The sequence below is a fragment of the Schistocerca piceifrons genome, chromosome 1 (genome assembly GCF_021461385.2).
Source record: "Schistocerca piceifrons isolate TAMUIC-IGC-003096 chromosome 1, iqSchPice1.1, whole genome shotgun sequence".
NCBI classification, from domain to species: Eukaryota; Metazoa; Arthropoda; class Insecta; order Orthoptera; family Acrididae; genus Schistocerca; species Schistocerca piceifrons.
Window position 1 is genome coordinate 415,816,994 of NC_060138.1, and position 21,536 is coordinate 415,838,529.

The 21,536-nt window shown below is 39.8% G+C and overlaps 1 protein-coding gene across 3 annotated transcripts in view; it reads right to left on the bottom strand.

Annotated features, from left to right (window-relative positions):
- Window positions 1–1,026: 1,026 nt before the first annotated feature.
- Window positions 1,027–21,536, bottom strand: part of LOC124798408 (tudor domain-containing protein 7A-like) — a 192,227-nt gene continuing 171,717 nt past the window's right edge. For 2 of the 3 annotated variants that reach the window (XM_047261814.1, XM_047261806.1), the window contains 2 exons: window positions 4,226–4,377; window positions 1,027–4,055 (listed from right to left, as the gene is read on the bottom strand). In XM_047261814.1, the coding sequence (XP_047117770.1) occupies window positions 3,820–4,055; window positions 4,226–4,377 (388 nt within the window). In that variant the 3' untranslated portion in view covers window positions 1,027–3,819. The remainder of the gene's footprint in view (window positions 4,056–4,225; window positions 4,378–21,536) is intronic. The other variant, XM_047261822.1, reaches the window with a different exon arrangement.

Genomic DNA, 21,536 nt, shown 5'->3' on the forward strand with positions numbered 1-21,536 from the left:
TTTTCAAATAAAATTTTTTAAGATGAATGTGTAAATGCGTTGGCAGAGCAGGGAGAAAAGGGTTGAGAAATGCAATAAATGGCTATTATGTAATTTTAATGAGTATGAAATGTACTCAAGTTTTAACACTTGACTTTTATTTTTCCTGAGTGCTGGAAAAAGATAGAAAGATGCAATTTGTTTTTAAAAGTGCAAGCACTCATGAATGTGGGACAGATATGGCAGTTTTTAACACATACAGAACTCTAGCAGCAGTGGCGAGAGTGAGGACTGTTTTGATACTTAAAATGGCAAAAAGTGTCCTCCACGTGGGTGCCATGACTGCTGATCGATGTTCACAATTTTATGCACATGGTATGTTGCAGGCAATGTTGATGCTTTAGGGCAGCATGAATGGGACTTTCTTTTTATTGATTGTGACAATGGATGAGACAGGGTCTCAATTTTCCAGTCGTCACCCCAGACCCCTAAAGAAGTATTCGCAATGGCCATGGAGTTATGGTATCAACATGAAAAATGTGTATAGCTGCAGGGAGATTATGTCAAGAAGTGACAAGTTTTCGTGTGATTAGATTTTGAGGGGAAAAAAAATGGAAATGTTATAACTTGAATGCACCTGAAATTTTATATGGGAACCAAATTCATTTATTTATTTTTTAATTAAACAGACAACAGCAAGAAAAACTGATTGCTTGAGCTTGAATTGATTCTGGAGTGTCAGATAAAAATGAATGGTACACTATATTATTTTGTGCAGTAACTGTAAAACCACGCGTTTAAGTTCACCTCGAACTTCACCAAAGATGGCACAATGATAAATGTATACTAAAAACAAAGATACATGTGAAGCAATTGGCTTCAGAAATAAAATATGTAAAAATATGTATGTAAACAATATACTTTATTTAAAAATAGTATCTTAAAGCTACAAAAAAATGTTACCCAACATATGCTAAAAGATATGAAGGCAAACAGCTAACATATAACTTAAAAGTTACATTTCCAATACATAATAATACTATAAAGCTTAACAGAACAACCCATTCACTTAGGAACAATCAATGGTAGTCAATGATAAGTATCTCTTATTAACAAAAATGAATAGTATAGTGGAATACAAAAATTTCAAAACATTCACTAGCACAGGTCCATGAACAACATAAGAAATATGATATTCATTATGTTACTTTTGATGAACACATAAATATACTGTATGTAGAAGTTTTTGTAAAAAATGCAATATATGAAACAAAATGGCAAGCATTTGTTTAACAGGAACAGACCACGCAGGCAGAAGACTGAAGATGTCCATAAGACTAAAAATTGTACAGATGGACACCAATGTACACGCCACAAAGAACATTTTTTAATAAAGACATAATTAAAAAGCAATGTTCTCCCTCAACCCTGTCTACATACTTCGATGTTCATTTATTCAAAGCTACATCTTACACTTACAAAAGAACTGTATAAACCCATCATTGTAAGATCATTAGTATTAACCATGTTTTAAAAAATCTCTCTGTAAGAGGGTTACATTTGCTGAAACCTGATCGACTCCAGTTTAGCTTCCACATCACTGATCATCTGTTCTGATTGGTGTTAGTACAGAAATATACAACATTATTCAAACCACTACTCAACTACACATTTTATTTTTCCATATTGTAAAAGCAAGACTTGGTAACAGATTTGCCTTACAAGTTTTGTCCTACAACCAACATATCAACATTACACTGCCAGTCAAAATGCTTTGAAAATGCAATGCAAATAAGTAAAGCTACGTAAATGACAATATTGTTTATATCTGAGGGAATCTTACAATAATAGAAAACCGGCAACGTAACAGCTAAACCATACAGAAATTTTACTACATATTGTATCTCTTGTGTGTTTATTTTTGTTCCTTCCGTGAATTCTCCATTCACAGAACGTCCATTGGTACATAAAGTACAAATTGCAGCAAACGTCAAATCTCATTTTAACCTACATTTTAAGAATATCTAATACTTTGGTACAAGTAAATACAAAATATCACATTTCTTTACATAGAGACAGAAAACAATTGTTTAACAGCTCATATGACTCGAATAAAACACAGCAGAAAAATAATTCACAAATGAAAGATAAAAAGTTAAGGAAATATAAAATGTTTTTAACTCACAATAATTGTAAATCACGATCAGGTTCTCAAGAAACAGTAATGTTTTCCTGCACAATCCACATAAACAAAATAAAATTGGAATTTACAAAATAATTATTTTTCCATGAGCTAAAAACAAAATTAGTACAAATTTTCTAGCTACTATAAAGGCAATGCATGCCACAGTATTTCCCAAGAGCATTCACAAGTAGCTTTGGGTGAATGAATAGAAGACAACCTTAAATAAACAGAACAACTAAGAACCTGAAAGTAAGCAGGACAACAGCAGTGTGCTACTGGTGGAAAGAGAAATTCCTAATTAGCAAGCCGTTCTGACAGATCCACAGTATAATGGATTCCATGTGAATGAATTTAAAAAAAAAAATTTAAAAAAAGGATGGTGGGGAATGAAGATTTGATATACGCACATACTTTAATGATGTAACTACACAGGAGTACTAACTCAATGGATTTCAAGTGGAAAAATTTATGCTGTCTGCTGGACCAGACCTAAACGTACTTACTGTTGATGGGCAGTGAACTACCAATTACACAATCCTAGTAAACCTTATGGACTCAGTCAAAAGCTTCAGTTTGCCATTAGCTTCTCCCACACAAACTGAAGAAAGTTCCACATAAATAAAATTTTGCTATTTGGTACTTATATGGAAGACCCAAATTGATAAAAGTTTTAATGTATAGCAGGAGCATTTTAATGTCTTACATCTGATACTACAACTAGGAGATATGTGGCAGCCAACTCAATGTCAAATATTGGTTTGTTGTTTCATACACGACAGAAATCCAGCAATTTAAAAAAAAAAAATAAATAAATAAATAAATAAAAAATGTATTTATGAAATAGGTTGTGTGTGATAATGATAAACACATGAAAATAATGTCAGTTAAGGTGCCTTCCAGTCATCCTTGGTAGTGATCAATGCCCTGGATTTGCAGTTTTCAATTTCTACTTTGCACAAACTGAATTCTATTTTTCCCCCAACATGGAATATAACATGTCGGCTGCATTAAAATTATGGGTGGCTCATATCTAACTTTGTTACTTTTCCCTAGCTTTACCTTTCTGTTGTTTAATCAAGAATGTGCTCTGTTTCGCAATAATTCATAATTTTCTCTGTTCACTTGTACAACCACACTTAGCTGGTTTCATTCTTATTTCACACTTGACCAGTTATTAACTTGTTTTAAATGTAACATTTTGAAACAATTAACTTTCCAAACAAGGAAAAGATTTGCAAACAGGACAACATTCAGTTATGACAAAGCGTTTAATGAAGAAATAAAGATTCAAGCAAAACACAGAATGCTTTGATCTTTCTGAAACCCCCTCTCCCTTCAATATTTCAGTAATAATGGAAACACGAAGTCAGATTATATTCCACACAAACTGGTTATAACCATATAACATATACTGAAAACAGGTTAAACAGGAAATAAAGTTTTACATTCTCATTACAGAAATAATAAATAACTACACACTTCATTACAATACATATTTACCATAACAAGTAAACATAAATAATGGAAGTTTTGTGAGCAACATTATTTTCAGTCGAAATCTGCAGTGCAAGTATTATTTGTCAACCACTGATATAAATACTAACTGCATCCTAATGCAAGTTCTGAGCAACATAGACATAAATTGGAATGCATATTTAAAGCCGCTCCTTGGAAACGAGTACTGCACGGTTCTGATTTACAAGCAAATCATCAATGCAAAAATCTTTTTCTCCTGACGTATCTATTAACTTTAATCCCAGAACAGTATCATGAGGATTTACAATATCTGGACCTGTATCCAAAACCAAAGATGGAAACTGCTTCTCCACCACCAAGCTCTGGAACAATAGACAGTCCTCCACGGACCAGTCTCCATGAATTGGTTTTACAGCTGCAAAAAAAAAAAAAAAAAAAACAGGTAAATGAGCAACAAATCAAAGGAGAAATCGCATTTCTATACATCGTAGTCAATGAAGATCACCTACTGCACCAAATATAATAATTTTATAACTTTACATGTTATACAGTTCAAATAACATGAAACCTGTTTGAAATACTAACCACATAATTTTGCCTTTATTGCTTGATGTGGCAGAGTCTTAAATTCATCTGCCAGCAGTCTGAACTTTTCACGGGAGAGGACTGAGACATCACCATAGTCGCAGAAGTACACAGAAATTACTGAATCACTCATAACGCTTATGACTTTGCCTCTGAAAACAAATACATACATATATATTTATTTAATCTTACATGCATTTTAATGAAATCAAAACAAATCTTTTATGCAACATTTCAATTACAACAGCTACCAAAATATGTGAACCACACATCAAAATATGTGTACAGATAAGAATGAGGATAAATAGATGGGAGGAGGAGATGGAAAGAGAGAAGAAGAAGAAGAGGAGGAGGAGGAGGAGAAGGAGGAGACTGACAATGGACTGTGTGAGGACAGAGAATGAGGAGGAAGAGGAAATGGACTAATAGAAGACTGAAATAAATACATACAGACATGGCCGGTATTCAGCTAGTACAAATACAAAAACATTAATACTCACTGATTTTGCTTTATTTATGAAATAACTTTATGCATTACACTTCTCAATTTCCAAGGAAAATAATGTAATACTAACAAGGAGAGGCCCCCAGTAGGGGGAGCGACTGTTTTAAACCGTCTACATGGTGATGTCAGTTAAAATCCTAGATAACACAAACTGTAGGCATATACCTTGATTGGCCCTTGTTTGTGAGTAACCAAAGAAAAAGATTTTGAAATTTTACATGACGCTCAACAGCATTAAAATAGTAATATTGTATAGACTACTTGCATGGGGTAATGGATAGGTTAAGGCCTTCACATGCAGGTTACGGGCTTGACTCTTATTGGGTGCTTTACTTTTTTTTAATTTTTAAATCATTATTGAAATGACTTTGATCATATTTTTCTTCAATTAAATTGGTTTAAATGTATTTTTTATTTATTTCTATTCCCCCATCACATAATTTTAATATTATTATGATTTTTTATTTCTTCTCTTTTTTCTTTATATCCTTCTTTCCCCAAAAAGAATTTTTGTGAATACGAATTTCAATATATTTCTCTATTACAATATTTACACTTTTTAAAATGCCAATGTATGGATAAAAAACAAAAGATTAAATAATCTATCTGTATTGACTGTGCGATGGGTCAAAAATGCATTTTTCATTACAAGATGTGCATTTCTTTTGGGATTGTAAGTGCCAAATGAACATTTAACACATAGCCCAAATTCCTGCTGCACTACAGGCAAAATACGCAGACAAAGATTTAAATGAAGAAAGGGATTATAACTAAAATCTCATTCAAATAAAATGAGGAATAGGATGATGAAACAAGAGAAATTAAACTTAAATTAATACAGAGAATTAATTTAAAAAATCATGTGAAGAAAGATTTCTCATGGAAAAAGGAGGACACGAAGGAAAAGGAGAGCGAATGACGAAGTTGATACGATGATTAAGATCATGTAACAAAGGAACAGAAATGGAAGACAACATAATTGAATAAAATTTATGATTGAAGTAATTTCAATAAAAATTGAAAATTAAAAGATTTAAAGTACATGACTGGATTCGAACACAGGACTGTCAACATAAGAAGCATTACCCTATCCATTACACCCCACAACCCGTCAGTTTGATACTAATTTTAAAAAGCTACTGAGCATCACACAAAATTCTTATTTTTCTTTCTTTGTCAATTACTTGCAAATGAGGGCCCGCCAGGGTGAATGGCTTCACACAGTGTAACAATATTATGAGACAGAAAGTTGCTACTCACCATATAGTGGAGATGCTGAGTCGCAGATAGGCACAACAACAAAACTTTCACAATTAACTAATTTTTCTTCTTTTTGTTGTGTCTATCTGTGAGTCAGCATCTTCACTATATGGTAAGTAGCAATTCTCCTTCCTGTAATAACGTTACTTTCCATCCTGGATTTTACATTACTGTGAACATGGTTTCAAATAGTTGAACCCTCTCCTAGTAAGTGGTGATTTTTGTACAATCTTTCAGGGTACACCTATATTAACATATTCTGTAACACAGTTATACACTACTCTGATACCTGTTGTCATAAGTAATTAACTTGTGGAAGCAGATAAAAGAACCTAAATCCTTCAAATTAGAATTAGCTGCAAGACTATGGCAAAGCTCTATGTAACATCCCAGGATACTGATGATGACATGGTTCAAAAACCAAGCTTCTCCGGCAGTAAGACAACACTTATTTGGAATGTAGTAAAAAATGAGAAAAGTTACGACGACTAAGGAAAATGAAGAAATTTCTTTAAAAGTATATAATGAACTGATCAAAGATAGTCCCAAAATTGCAGACAGTTATTTTCTTCTTTCAATGTTATATAAACTGAATTTAATCACTGCCTTAATACTTCCACAGGCAGGTCTGGCAAAATTCAACTACATCCACATGCTTAGCTAGGTATTTGCAGTACATATTGGGTAACAGTCTCGTGGCACAAGTTGTAATTTTTTCTTCATTTTTTCCCTTGTTTCTGCAAGTCCTTCCTGGCACTTATGGAATAAGACAGGCAACTAGAAAGCTTATGGACAGGGCCTGACCATTTTTCATACATGCACACCTTTTAGTGCTTTAATAGTGTGTGAACAACGATTTTTGTGCAGTATTCGAGGCAATAATGTCAATTATCTATTATTTGATATACAGGGGGCAATGTTAACACAGTTTGTCCATCACCGAACTGTTCTTAAAATTTTATTTGTGCTGTGAAAATTTTTGTGCTATTATTATTATGTGGGAAGTACAGAGCTGTGACTGCAAAATAAAGAAAACCAATCGTTTATTAGCAAAGATACTGTGATCGTAAAAGAAGTAGAGGTTGTGGATGGAGAATTCATCCGGTTTACTGCCCATTGGACTCAAAAATGTAAAAGTGTGTTGCTGACTATATGTAGCAATATCAATACATTGAATCATAAAATGCGCAACACAATTAAAGGGTGACTTTTTCAAAAGAAAAACCCAATTTGTCTTCTACTGTCCCACAAGCGTGAAATTTGACTTATACGTGCCTACAACCTTCTTCTATAATGGTGCAAAAGCATGGCAAACTGCAACATCATTCTCATGGTCCACGAAGCTTCGAAATACAATGTGTCAACATGTGCAAAAGCAAGACCAGGGTTCAGAAGTTCATGTGAGGTGTAAGGTGGATTAATAACGTCACACTGGCTCCAAATTTCACCAAAATTCTGCCCAACATCATCATGGACATTTTACACTATTGGAAGGTTGTTACATCCCTTTACCCATACATAATTCACCCTTTTATTCGACATCTCTGCAATGGAGGTTGGAACTGCAATGCCCACCACTGAAATCATGCACTTGTTTGTAGGTGGCCGATGAAAACATTTGAAGGACACCATCACTCAACATCAACACTAAGTCGCCTCACGCAGTGGCATAAATGGCACGACTGAAACCACCCCTTCCCTTGGGATGTTGATTCCCACATATTTTGAGGTCAAAAATAAGAGTTTGCACTGCAATGAGCAACCTCTAAAGCAATGTGGGCCTGTAACCCCTCCGAACATAACTGCATCGCTTTGAAATGTAGCACAAATGCAATTTTTGCTCTGGTGTGCAGGGAGAAAACTACAGATCATTCAAAACCATTTGATGAAACCTGTAGATGATCCAAAGCAGCGCAAAGGGTGTTTATGCTTTTTCGGCACTTCTGTTTCCTACCCTCCTGTGGCGTGATTGCACGACGGGTGGTGGTGGTGGTGGTGGTGGTGGGGGTGGTGGTTTGGGTGGGAGGCATTTCCTGAACTTGATGAAATGCTGCACACTTTACCTTCAGTGGAAGATCGCTGCCTACATAAGATTTCATAATCTGACTTTAAACATACATGCATGTAATGTACAAAGGGGAAAGGTTATAAAAAGTGTATAAAATTCTTGGCTGATTTACTTCAAATTTCTACATGGCCCCCTAATGAACATTAAGGCAAATGGAAACATTATTACCAAACATCTGGAGAAGTAATTGACCAATTTACGTCAAAGTTCATGACCAATTTACTTCAAATTTCTAAATGCAGATGAAACAATGAAGGAAATTAAGGAAAAATTAAATGCCTGACAAACAAAACATTTCATGGTAAACTGACTGTAATTCATATTGCAAGAATAAAATACAGTATCTGTACCCAACTTGGAGATAGTACCATCGGACACCACTCTATTCCGGGAAACTGAAATCTCCAGAATTTGACAGAAACATGATTGCAAAGTCCTGTTTATTGATAAGTTGTGATTGTTGCATTTGACATATTCTACAGTTATTTTATTATTGAAATCCACAATGTCATACAAAAGCTAAGGCAGATCATGTATAAAGAACCAACAAAGGTCAGTGGATTGTGGGCCAATCAAAATATCGAACAGAACCCGAGATTTCCCGAACTGTGACATAAACTGTTCGAACAATCTGAGTCATGCTCAAACACAGCCCTAATTGAAATAGTGGAAAGTGAGCTGAAACAATAGAAGACTAATTCTGCAAAAACACAGTGAGTTACTTATTGCAGATTGTAATAACAGATGTTGCTATGTTTTTCAACAAGGCACAGGGCAATGCCAGGCCCTGCAGCTAATGATGGAATAAAACAGCAAAGGGTCCCTCTAAGACCCAACAGTTCAGCAACACCCTTGGCACCACCCGCGTATCTCTTTTGGGCACTTCTACAGAGAAATCCGTCAATGATTCCTAGATGCTGGTATGATAGCCATGGGGGCAGGCCCACAATATCCTTTTAGAAGAGGTTTAAGTCCTGTTGCACTCTGATCTGTGGTTTTCAACTGCAAAATGTGTGGTGAACAACAGCCCAAGGGAAGGAGTGGTTTTATTGGAGCTCTTTATGCCACCCTGAGGCCTTTGTGTGACAATACTGAACAGCGGTGTGTCTCAAATGTTTACCTCATCTACCCAAAAGAAAATGGCGCAATTTCAACGCTGGGCATCGCGGTACTGATCTCCAGTGCAGAGGCATCAAAAGAAGGGGTGAAATGTGTGTAAGAAGGGGTGTAATGACATGTCCACAGTGATATTTAGGCAGAATTGTGGAGAAATATGGTACCAAAGTGACATCATTAACTCACTTTACAACTCATATGAACTTCTGGGCTCAGGCCTTTTTTCACATGTGTCGACGCCTTGCTGTATGAAGTGCGAACGAGCCCGAGGGTGATGTCACAGAGTGCCTTGCTTTTGCATCATTAAAGAGAAAGACTGTAGACACCTTGAGTTAAATTTCACATTCCTATGTTGCAGTGGGAGACAAATAAGGGTTTTTGAACATGTAACCCTTTAACTGTGTTGCACAGTATAGTTTGTGTCATGATCACATTCTCTAGTTGGTTGTATGTGTTTCCAACACGGACATAGCCATTACATTTTTAAATCGTGTAACTGCAACAGTGGTTTCTTCAATTGTATTGGTATTCTTCTATCATTGTGTGTGAACCGATGTTCTCCCTAAATTACTGGCACAGTCAAACAACCTTGTGATCCCCTGAGCATAAGACAGATTCAAAGTATCTCAAAAAGCAAACATGCTGTCAGACCAAACAAATGGTTCTTCTCAGAACTTGTAGTAATTGTAGTCTTCAGTCCAAAGACAGGTTCTGATGGAGCTCTCCATGCTACTCTATCCTTTACAAGCCTCTTCATCTCTGTATAACTGCTGCAACCTGCATCCTTTTGAAAATGCTTATTATACCCATCTCTTTGTCTCACTCTACAATTTTTACTGCCCCACACTTCCTTCCAATACTGCACTGTTGATCCCTTGAAGTCTCACAATGTGTCCCATCAACTGATCCCTTCTTTTAGGAGGGTTGCCAAAAGTTTCCCCAATTGAAATTCCCTGTATTTCCCTCATTTCCAGACAAGTTCTAACATTTATCCTGCCAAATTTTGAGACTGATTAATTGAGAGGGTTTATGAGACCAAACGGCGAAGTCACCAGTCCCACGACTCCAAAGTTACTCACAGAAGAAAGAGGGTCCATTAAAAGTAGATAGGTTGTCAAGGAAGCCAAACTATAAAACAAGGAAGTTAGAACACACATAGTATAAGGCGTAAAATGTTGGAACAAATCTATTAAAAAAAAGCGTTCTTTCCACAGGGCAGTGGTTAAGGGGTCAGAGACCAAGAAAACATTAACAGAGGCCCCAACCACAACCACTCTGTCCCTGCTCCAGGAGTAAAGCAAAACCTTATATTTGGAAATAACCATTTTCATGGAGGAAACTGAGGACCAGTTCAACAATCCATGAACTGTCTGCTATTATTAAAATTAAGGAAGACTACACTTAGCATGAAGGCTCAAAAGTAGGGGACATTCCACCAATATGTGGGATCCAGTCTGTCTGGCTCCACAACCATATTGTGGGGGTGGTTTGTTACACAGGAGGAAACAATGGGTGGGCTTGGTATGACCAATGCATACATGGCATAAAACAGTGGACTCCTTCAGACAGGAGTAGAAGGAGGAAGCACCAAAGTGCAGCAGTCTCCTTGATTGTGCAGAGTTAAATACTGAGAGCTGTAGTGCACCAGATGTCATTCCACTTTTGGGCAAAGACAGATTTGACATAGATCTGCATGTCCGCAGCTGGAGTCGTGAAACAGAATGGAGGGTGGGTATGAGCTTCTCTAGCCAAATAGTCAGCCAGTTCATTCCCTGGGATACCCGTATGACTTGGAACCCAGTGAAAGAAAACTGAGCAGGCACAACAGCCAAGGGAGGAGAGAAGGTCTTGGATAGCAGAGACCAAAGGATGACGAGAGAAGCAGGCTGCTCACTGGGTCGATACATATTAAAACACTGTGGAGGGAGGCCTTAGTGTAAAAATGGAGGGCCCTGGTAACAGCTCGCAACTCTGCTTTAAACACACTACATGATTCTGGCATAAATTGTGTTCTAAGCCAGTAGTTGGTGTTAAAATTTATCCCGCTTTATCTATTGTCTAGTGTAGAAGGTGGTATCACGGATAGAATTTGGAAGACCATAGGGGTGGGGGGTCCAAGACCTTAGGACCCTGGAATAGGTCGGTCCTAATCTGTGGTCTAGGCACCATCCAAGGGGGGGTTTGAGAGGAGAGACATGGGGCACATTTCAGAGAGTGGAGATGGATAAAGGAAAGTGAGACACGTTCCAACCGGTAATCCCACCTGTGGATGGTGATCAGGAGGGAGATGTCCCTTACTTGTAAAGAGGACAGGGTACACGGGATGGTCTAGGAATCTGTGAATGGCGATTGCATAAGAGACTAGGAGTTGGCTTCATCGTATTTGTAGAATGGGAATCGCCGCTTCTGAGAGGAGTCTGTCAATGGGACTATAACCAGACACACCCCACAACGGTGAATGGGATCAAGTATTTTCGGAGCGGAAGGAGCCACCGAGCCGTAAACCTGATTTCCAAATTCTAGTCTGGACAAGACCAAAGTGTGCGGTAAAGATGGAGAAAAGTAGCATGGTCTGCAGCCTAAGATGTGTGGGCCAGGAGGTGGAGAGCATTAAGCTTCCGCACGCATGTAGTCTTCAGGTGGTGAATGTGTGGCAACCACATCAGCTTTTTATCAAAAAGAAGGCCCATGAAACAAGACTGTGCTGCAACATCAAGGAGCTGGTTGGGGGGGTTCTGGATTGGGGTGCACTCTGGGTCAATGACAAAAATGCATACTCCCCATTCTGGAAGAAGAAAATTGCAAGCCATGGGAGACAGCCCACACAGAGGTACATTGGATGGCACCTTGGAGCCGGCACTCAGCAGACGCTACCGAGTGGGAGCTGCATCAAATGCAAAAATCGTCGACATACAATGCCAGGGTAATCTGAGGGCCAACAGAGATTACAAGCCAATTGATGGGTATCAGGAAGAGTGTGATACTTAATACAGAACCCAGTGGCATACCGTTCTCCTGAATGTGAGGGGTGCTGAGTGAAGAGCCAACTCAAACCTGGAAGAGCCGGTGGGATAAAAACTCACAAATAAAAATTGGAAGGGGGCCGTGAAAGCCAAAGTCATGGAGGGTAACTAAAACGTGATGGTGACAAGCCGTGTCGTATGCATTACGTGGGTCAAAGACCACGACAAGGTGCCGCAGGTTAGTAAAAGCCTGTTGGATTGCAGTTTCCAATCTGAGTAAATGGTTAGTTGGACATCATCATTCCCAAAAGGCACACTGATAGTGTGGTGTCCAAATGTTGGATCATCTGGTTGTGGATGGAATCCATGCCATGTGAAGAGGTAAAAGCCTGCTATAAATTCCATTCAATGAAGAGTTCATTATAGGGTTCAGCTTGGTGACGGTTGAAACAGAGGGGAGGTCTGTTTGACTGCAAGAGAGGAACAGTCTGAGTGTCCATGGCATATCATGTTATGAGCTTGCTGGGGGAAGGATTTCCATTTCATTGCCTGCAGCTAGCTCAATACAGTGCCTACAATAATGCTTCAGGCCCCTTACACGCTCATACCCATTTTCTGCTTTTTGGTGCCTGCACTGTGTCCACCGCCCAGAGGCTTTTCTCTGCCCTTCAGCCGTCTGTCCGCTGATGGCTTCACTAAGTCTTTCTGAGGAAGCAGTGGTGCAATATCTGGTCACTTGCCAGCCGCCATGGTACACATTTGCAGCCAGCATATTATCATACCCTTCGTTGAAGCCAAGCACACATGGCAATCCCAATTATGGCTGTACACATCAGTTGCTTCCAAACCATGGCAGGCAACGTGTCACTTTGTGTGCACACCAGGCTACAGCAGCCTCCACAAGAAGTGCCAGCAGCGCGCACAGCCGGCAGTGGCACTGTGTCTGGATGTTACACAACAATGCACAGAAGTCCTTCCCCGAATTACTTAAGAAGCTCCACAACCTGACCGACAGCACTTATGCTCTGGGCTCAACACCAGTTGTCCCCTGCAGCTCATCTGTTGGTAGCATCTTCAGCAGCAGTCTTTCCACACCATCCAGATCACCAACCAGACACTGGCCCAGTGCAGCTCAGGACTCCAACCAACATACCACCCGGCCTGCACCCAACCGAGCCAAACACCCATCTAGACATCGGGCCGACCACTGCCCAGGACATCTATCAGACACCAATGAAGGACAACAGTGAGATTTTATCACCTACAGTGAGACATCATCATTCTACCAGAAGTGATTATTACTTCCGGGTATTATTTCCTGCTTTATGTCCGAACTGTAAATTGCTCATTTGTGTATATGCTGATAAAGTGTACCTTTCATTGCAACCTGTGAACAAACATTGTTACATGCTGTCCTTGCCACCTTGTAAGGACCAAGATACAAGATAATGCTTACATGCTACTCCCATTTTGTATCGCTTTGCAATGTTATACCTAAATATTAATTAACATGACTATGTCAAGCAGCACACTACTAATGCTGTATTCAAACATTATGGGATTGCTTTTCTTACTCATCTGTTAACTACTGCCATTCGTCACACCAACTATAAATTTTGTCAAAATCACCATCTATCCTCCTCTAATCACTAAACAAGGACAATTTCCTGAACACCACAGAATTCAGGCAAACTGTCATTGCTTTCCAGTTAGTCATTTTGTCCAAATAATCGTGAGCATACATTGCTGCATTTGCCTAACTGTGGTATTAACAAGAAGAAAAGGGTAAATGCAATCTCTGTAATTGCTTTTCAAAGCTGTTATGTTTTTATGCAAATAAATATACATAGAGCACTAATATCACATCACTAATTTCTAAGTGCTTGTGTGGGCTACGTTGCCAGATCTGTGAACAGTATTTCCACTTCATTGTTCACTGCAGTTCCATATCACAGCCAGTAAACAGAACTCCTAAATGTCTCGGTGAAAGCACAGTGAAGTGAATTTTGAGAAAATATAAAGAAACTTCATGTCTTGTATCATCAAAAAAGAGTTCTGGCAGGCGACAAAAGTTGTTATTGCACAAGTTTATACAGGGAGTCATACGAAGATGTGGAAAAGCGGTTTCCAACAGTGGCAGCTGTGTTGGAAAAGTTGAAGACTGAAGTGGAAGATTTTCCTGATGTGAGTGAAACAATCCTTTGGTGTGCTGTTTGAAAACTGGGCTTCAGATACAAAAAGTTTTACAAAATAACCTGTGCTGATAGAAACTAACCAAGCAGCAGGAAAAAGGGATATGTTTTTGGGGGAAACAAGCCATTTGCATAACATGGGATGGACTATTTATTACACTCATGAGAGTTGGTGTGGTGCAAATCATTCCAGAAAGTTTGATGGGCAGGAACAAAATGCCTCGTGCATCAGAAAATTCATACAATTATCATAGAAGAAGTGTTCAAGAGTGGAATGGCTGGAAAGGAGGAATTCAATATTAGATTCTAGAAAAAGTATTACAATGTGCCACATTTGGAACAAAGGTGGTTTTATGCAAAATGCTGGCTTACATTTTATTTGGCAAAAAGGAGGTGCAGATTGCCATTCTCAAATGAATGCCAGACACTACAAAGAGTGGTTTAGGAGTGTGGTCTCAAAAAATTACCACACAGATCTGCAGAAATTACCAAACATATTAGAATCAATATCATACAATGATAAATCCAGTTTCACGAAATCCATCTACGAAATGGAGAAACAATTCTATTATCGAATCGATGGAAATCAATAATGTAGAGCTTCCATCTAATGCCACATGATACGAGGAATTTACTAACGTTGGCCTGCTGAAACATGTGTGACCACACTTCAGGACACAGGAATACCTTTCGGAAAGTATAGTGTGATCAGTGGACAAGGAAATGAACTTCTGTGGTTGCCTGTAGTGCAATGCAAACTGAATGCCACTGAACTTATTTGGGTATTTGTGAACAACAAGGTAGCAAAGGAGAACAAGAGTTTTAAAATAAGTGATACTTTACAGTTGCGTCATTCCACTCTGGAAAGTGTTCCCCTAAGTGTCTGGGGGAATTCAGTGAGTCACATACACAACCTTGGAAACAGTTATGCACAGAATGCCCCTGTCTTAACAAAGCATTAGAACTGTTGCTGATACAAGTATATGACTGCAACAGCATCAGCAAGACCTCAGCCAGCAGCAAAAGCAATTAAGGTAAGCTTTCCAGAATGAGATTTTCACTCTGCAACGCAGTGTGCGCTGATATGAAACTTCCCGGCAGATTAAAACTGTGTGACGGACTGAGACTCGAACTCAGGACCTTTGCCTTTTGCAGAAAGTGCTCTACCATCTGAGCTACCAAGCACGACTCACGCCCCGTCCTCACAGCTTCACTTCTGCCAGTAACTCATCTCCTACTTTCCAAACTTCACAGAAGCTCTCCTGCAGAACTAGCACTCCTGGAAGAAAGGACGTTGCAGAGACATGCCTCTGACATAGCCTGGGGTATGCTTCCAGAATGAGATTTTCACTCTGCAGTAGAGTGTGCACTGATATGAAACTTCCTTGCAGATTAAAACTGTGTGCTGGATCGAGACTCGAACTCAGGCATTTGTCTTATGTGATTAAGTGCTCTACCATCTGAGCTTTAATCTGCCACGTAGTTTCAAGGTAAGCTTTATTTCAGTCATTACTCTTCACTGCAAAATTTACTCGAGCTAATCGACTTTTCCATTTACTGTTGAATGTGCTATACAAATGTTCATTTGTTGTGAGCAGCTTGCATATATCAAACATTTATTTACCATTTCGCAACAAAAACTGAATGTGGCAATGCTGTACAGGACTGCGAAGTTGCCACTCTTCACTGATGAACAGGCACTTATGGCACATTACAACAGCAGCAGCATAGTGGTGTGACAACTACGGTCCACCACAGCCTCGAATATATTACAGCTACTAACATAATTGCTTTACAAACTCATAACTAACGAATGCGAGGAATACTCATTAGTTAAGACACATGATGTAACCAATGGAAGTTCAAGCTGAACACCAACAACAGCTACAACAGTAAGCTCAACTGCAGCGTGTTGCATTGCAGCGATAAAATGAGTAATCAGAAAATAACGAAAATCTGCCTGCAAATATAACAAGGTTGTATCTTTGAACTGCGCACAGTTAATTTTTCTCCAAATTACAGTCTGATTTTTGTGTGTCCTCAAAGTGGACACTCACAAAGAAGAGCTAGAAAAAGCATGGTTTCCCTTAAATATAAACATGTAGTTCACTTCAATTTCAATTAAGATGTAATATTCATACACTGAATAAAAGCAGACATTTCCCCAATTCTGGTAAGTTCGTAATGCAATGTGACCAGTATATGAGCTCGAAGTCAGGGGGCACTCATCGTCGTCCACCTGCCTATCACTCCTCCTGCTCCCACTCCAGTTCTGTGCAAACCTTCTATCCCACCAACACATGTACATAGTCCTTTACCCTTCTCTAATCTGAACTCCCCCCTCCCCTTTTCACCAACAGGATTCAAGACCCACTTGATACACCCACCCAGAACTTCCAACCACATCACAGACTTATCCTGTCCTATCAAAAGCAGGGCCATGTGTGAAAGCAGCCTCGTGGTATACCAACTCTGCTGCTATTCTTGTGCAGCATTTTATACGGGCATGATCAGTGATCAGTTTTCCACTTGAATGAATGGCCATTGACAAACTGCGACCAGGAACATCCAGTGGTGGACAAGGTCCTGAGCATAAGATGTTCAACTTCAACAGCTGCTCAGCTACCCTTGCCATCCTGATCCTCCCAGTGAACACAAGCTTTTCCGAGCTACAGGAAAGGGAGCTGTCCTTGCAATATATCCTTCATTCTTGTTAACCTCCTGGCCTCAATCTCCACCAACCCCATGCCACACAACCACCTCCAGCCTGCCCCAGTGACCTCACTTCACTTATCCCACTCCCTCTTCCACAGTCTCCCTCCCTCTCTTGTCACCCAGTCCCAATCCACTCCTCCACATCATAATCTGAGCTCCACAAATTCACCAGTGCCACCTCTCGTGGCCTGTTCTTATCTCGTGTCCCTGTTGCCTTCCTCACAGCAATTACACAGCCTTCCTCAACCCTCCCACTCTTCACCTCCTCAACCCTTCCTTCTCCCACCATATCACCTCACATAATCACTCACCCCAGTCAAGCCACAGAATTGCTATCCCATCATGGAGTATTCAGCCAGCACCATGTAACCGTATGCGTGAGTATATGTGTACTCTAGCTCAAAAACAGAGTTGTCTGAAAGACTTTTTAGTCTTGTTTCTTTGACTGTCAACGACTCAATAACTCTACTATTCTGCGAGTTATTAACAACAACAACAACAACAACACACAGAGAAGGTCAACATCTACAGCATTTTTGGCCCTAATACAACACAATATAATCTGGTGTGCTAACTGATCCATGCAGATTGACGGGGTATGATTATGTCCTCCTATGCCTTGTCTTGGGTTTACATAGAGTAATTTCTTTGTTTCGTGGATTCCTGGGAACAATTCATAAAATATTTTAGCAAGTGTCATTATTACAGACCCTTTGCCATGTACTGGTTCCCAAGATTTTAATTAAATTGAGAAGGTACGGCAGATCACTGGGGACAAAATAATGAACATTTTCCCCATCACCACAACTTATATCACTAACCTCTGTTAACTGGCAATGATATTTGCAGGATATGTTCGTTAGATAGATACTGCCTATAGGAAAATTAAAGAGACCTTTGGAGAAGAGAGAACCCACTTGTATGAATATCAAGAGCTCACATGGAAAACCAGTTCTAAGCAAAGAAGGGAAAGCAGAAAAGTGGAAGCAGTACATATAGGGTATATACAAGGGCCATGTACTTGAGGGCAATATTATGGAAATGGAAGAGGACATGGTGAAGATGAAATGGGAGATTTGATACTGCGTGGAGTATTTGACAGAGCACTGAAAGACCTAAGCTGAAACAAGGTCCAGGGAGTAGATAACATTCCATTAGAACTACTGGTAGCCTTGGGAGAGCCAGCCCTGACAAAACTCTACCATCTAGTTAGCAATATGTATGAAACAGGTGAAATACCCTCAGACTTCAAGAAGAATATAATAATTCCAATCCCAAAGAAAGCACGTGTTGACAGATGCGAAAATTACTGAACTTTTGATTTGATTTGACTTTGACAGGGAAGCTTAAACAGCTTAGGTCTAACCCACCATTGCCCACACCAAAACCGAGTTTATTGTGCGGTATTGCTCCCTGTAATCTAGTAGAGCCAACCAATGCCCTTAAATAGTGCAAGGAGTCCCTTTACCAGTTTTTTGTTAGACATAAATTCTTAACGTCTAGTTGTCTTGAAGATATTGTATCTTTTGCTCTCCAATGCTATGTATTTGAAGATTAGGTGTGATGCAGTTTCTTCACCCTCATCACAGATCCTACATTAAGGGTCTTCTTCCATTATATCCATTGTGTGTAGGTGTTTTTTGAAATTCCTATGGCCAGTCATCAGTCCAGTCACGAGTCTGATCTCTTTCCTGTTCAATCCCAGGATTACAGAGCTTCTTTTAAAACATGCCTTGGGCACATTAACTTACCATTTTTTTGTTTATGAACCTTGGTCCAATATTCTACGTGCCGTCCTGAGCCTGCTCCTTAGTTCTAGTTTGATCATAGCCATGGTGATTGTCACGACAGGTTCCAGTCCAATAAATGGAGTCGTTGCCCCCATCCTGGCCAATCTGTCAGCTTCTTCATTGCCACAGATCCCTGAGTGGCCAGAGACTCACACTAGGTTTACCCTATTGCTTCCCCCTAGCTCCACCAGAGCCCTGTGGCATTCTGCAACAATCTTAGATCTTGCTGAAGGCGCTGCTAGTGATTTCAGGACATTGTAGCACCTACACATATTCTCCTCCACACATGCCCTGATTGCAGCTTGGAATACAGAGACCAGTTTTCCTAGAGAGATGATGCCCTCCAGTCCTGGATGAACCCCGTACACCCCTGCCCCAATGCCTTGGTCTGATTTCAACGCATCGGTGAACCAAACAAACAATGTCCCCCATAGGGTGTCTAACTGTTTTTTTCCACTGCTCCCTGCTTCCGATTATTATATTGTAAGGCTTGTTGAAGCAGTTGGGAGTTATTATATAGTCGGTAGGCATTTCCCCAGCCATTCCTATGTTTATCTCACTCACTATGTTAGTGTGTGATTCTGGATATCCCAATGAGATCCAGTTTTGCCAGTTTTATGTCTGTATGCCCCAGCTGCTGCCTCCATCTTGACCCAAAGGTGTAGTGGAGGCATACCGAACTATCAGTTTAATAAGTCACAGCTGCCAAATGCTGACACGAATTCTTTACAGACAAATGGAAAAACTGGTAAAAGCCAACCTTGGGGAAGATCAGTTTGGATTCCATAGAAATGTTGGAACATGTGAGGCAATACTGAGCCTGTGACTTATCTAAGAGGATAGAGTAAGGAAAGGCACACCTACGTTTCTAGCATTTGTAGACTCAGAGAAAGCTTTTGACAATGTTGACTGGAATACTCTCTTTCAAATCCTGAAGGTGGCAGGGGTAAAATACAGGGAGCGAAAGGCTATTTACAATTTGTACAGAAACCAGATGGCAGTCATAAGAGTGAGGGGCATGAAAGGGAAGCAGTGGTTGGGAAGGGAGTGAGACAGAGTTGTAGCCTATCCCCCATGTTTTTCAATCTGTATACTGAGCTAACAGCAAAGGAAACAAAAGTAAAATTTGGAGTAGGACTCAAAATCCGCAGAGAAGAAATAAAAACTTTGAGATTTGCCGATGACATTGTAATTTTGTCAGAGACAGCAAAGAACCTGGAATAGCAGTTGAATGGAATGGACAGTGTCTGGAAAGGAGCAAGTAAGATGAACATCAAGAAAAGCAAAACAAGGGTAATGGAATGCAGTGAAATCAAATCAGGTGATGCTGAGGTAATTAGATTAGGAAATGAGACACTTTAGGTAGTAAATGAGTTTTGCTATTTGGGGAGCAAAACAACTGACGATGGTCGAAGTAGAGAGGATATGAAATGTAGACTGGGTATGGCAAGGAAAGTGTTTCTGAAGAAGAGAAATTTGTTAACATCAAGTATAGATTTAAGTGTCAGGAAGTCTTTTCTGAAAGTATTTGTATGGAGTGTAGCCCTGTATGGAAGTATAACATGGACGATAAATAGTTTGGACAAGAAGAGAATAGAAGCATTCGAAATGTGGTGCTACAGAAGAATGCTGAAGATTAGATGGGTAGATCACATAACTAACGAGGAAGTATTGAATAGGATTGGGGAGAAGTGGAGTTTGTGGCACAACTTGACAAGAAGAAGGGATCGGTTGGTAGGACATGTTCTGAGGCATCAAGGGATCACCAATTTAGTATTGGAGGGCAGCGTGGAGGGTAAAAATCGTACAGGGAGACCAAGAGATGAATACACTAAACAGATTCAGAAGGATGTAGGCTGCAGTACGTATTGGGAGATGAAGAAGCTTGCACAGGATAGAGTAGCATGGAGAACTGCATCAAACCAGTCTCTGGACCGAAGACCACAACAACAACAACGTATCTAAAATTGCTAACAGTTTACAAGTAATGTTTTATTGATTGGTTGTGTTAATCTTAGAATTAAAACTCATTGTATATGTCATAGGTATGCTTTTGCATGTTGATAGCAGAACTGCTGGCCTCACATATTTGCTGAGAATCGAACAATGGCAATGAAGAATGTATCGTGAAACTGCCTCACTGCTGACACTGAATAGCCAAAGAAACTGGTACACTTGCCTAATATTGTGTATGGCCCCACGAGCCTGCAGAAGTGCCTCAGCACAACATAGCATGGACTCTACTAATGTCTGTGATAGCGCTGGAGGCAACTGCACCATGAATCCTGCAAAGCTGTCCATAAATCCGTAAGAGTACGAGGGGGTGGAGATCTCTTCTGACCAGTAGGTTACAAGGCATCCAATTATGTTCATGTCTGGGGATTGGATTGTTTTTGGGGGAGGAGACCAGACAGCGAGGTCATCGGTCTCATCGGATTAAGGAAGGACGGGGAAGGAAGTCGGCCATACCCTTTCAAAGGAACCATTCCGGCATTTGCCTGGAGCGATTTAGGGAAATCGCGGAAAACCTAAATCAGGATGGCCGGGCAAGGGATTGAACCGTAGTCCTCCCGAATGCGATTCCAGTGTGCTAGCCACTGCGCCACCTCGCTTGGTCATGTCTGGGGAGTTTGGTGGTCTGTGGAAAAATGTTCCTGAAGCCACTCTGCAGCAATTCTGGACATGTGGTGTGTCACATTGTC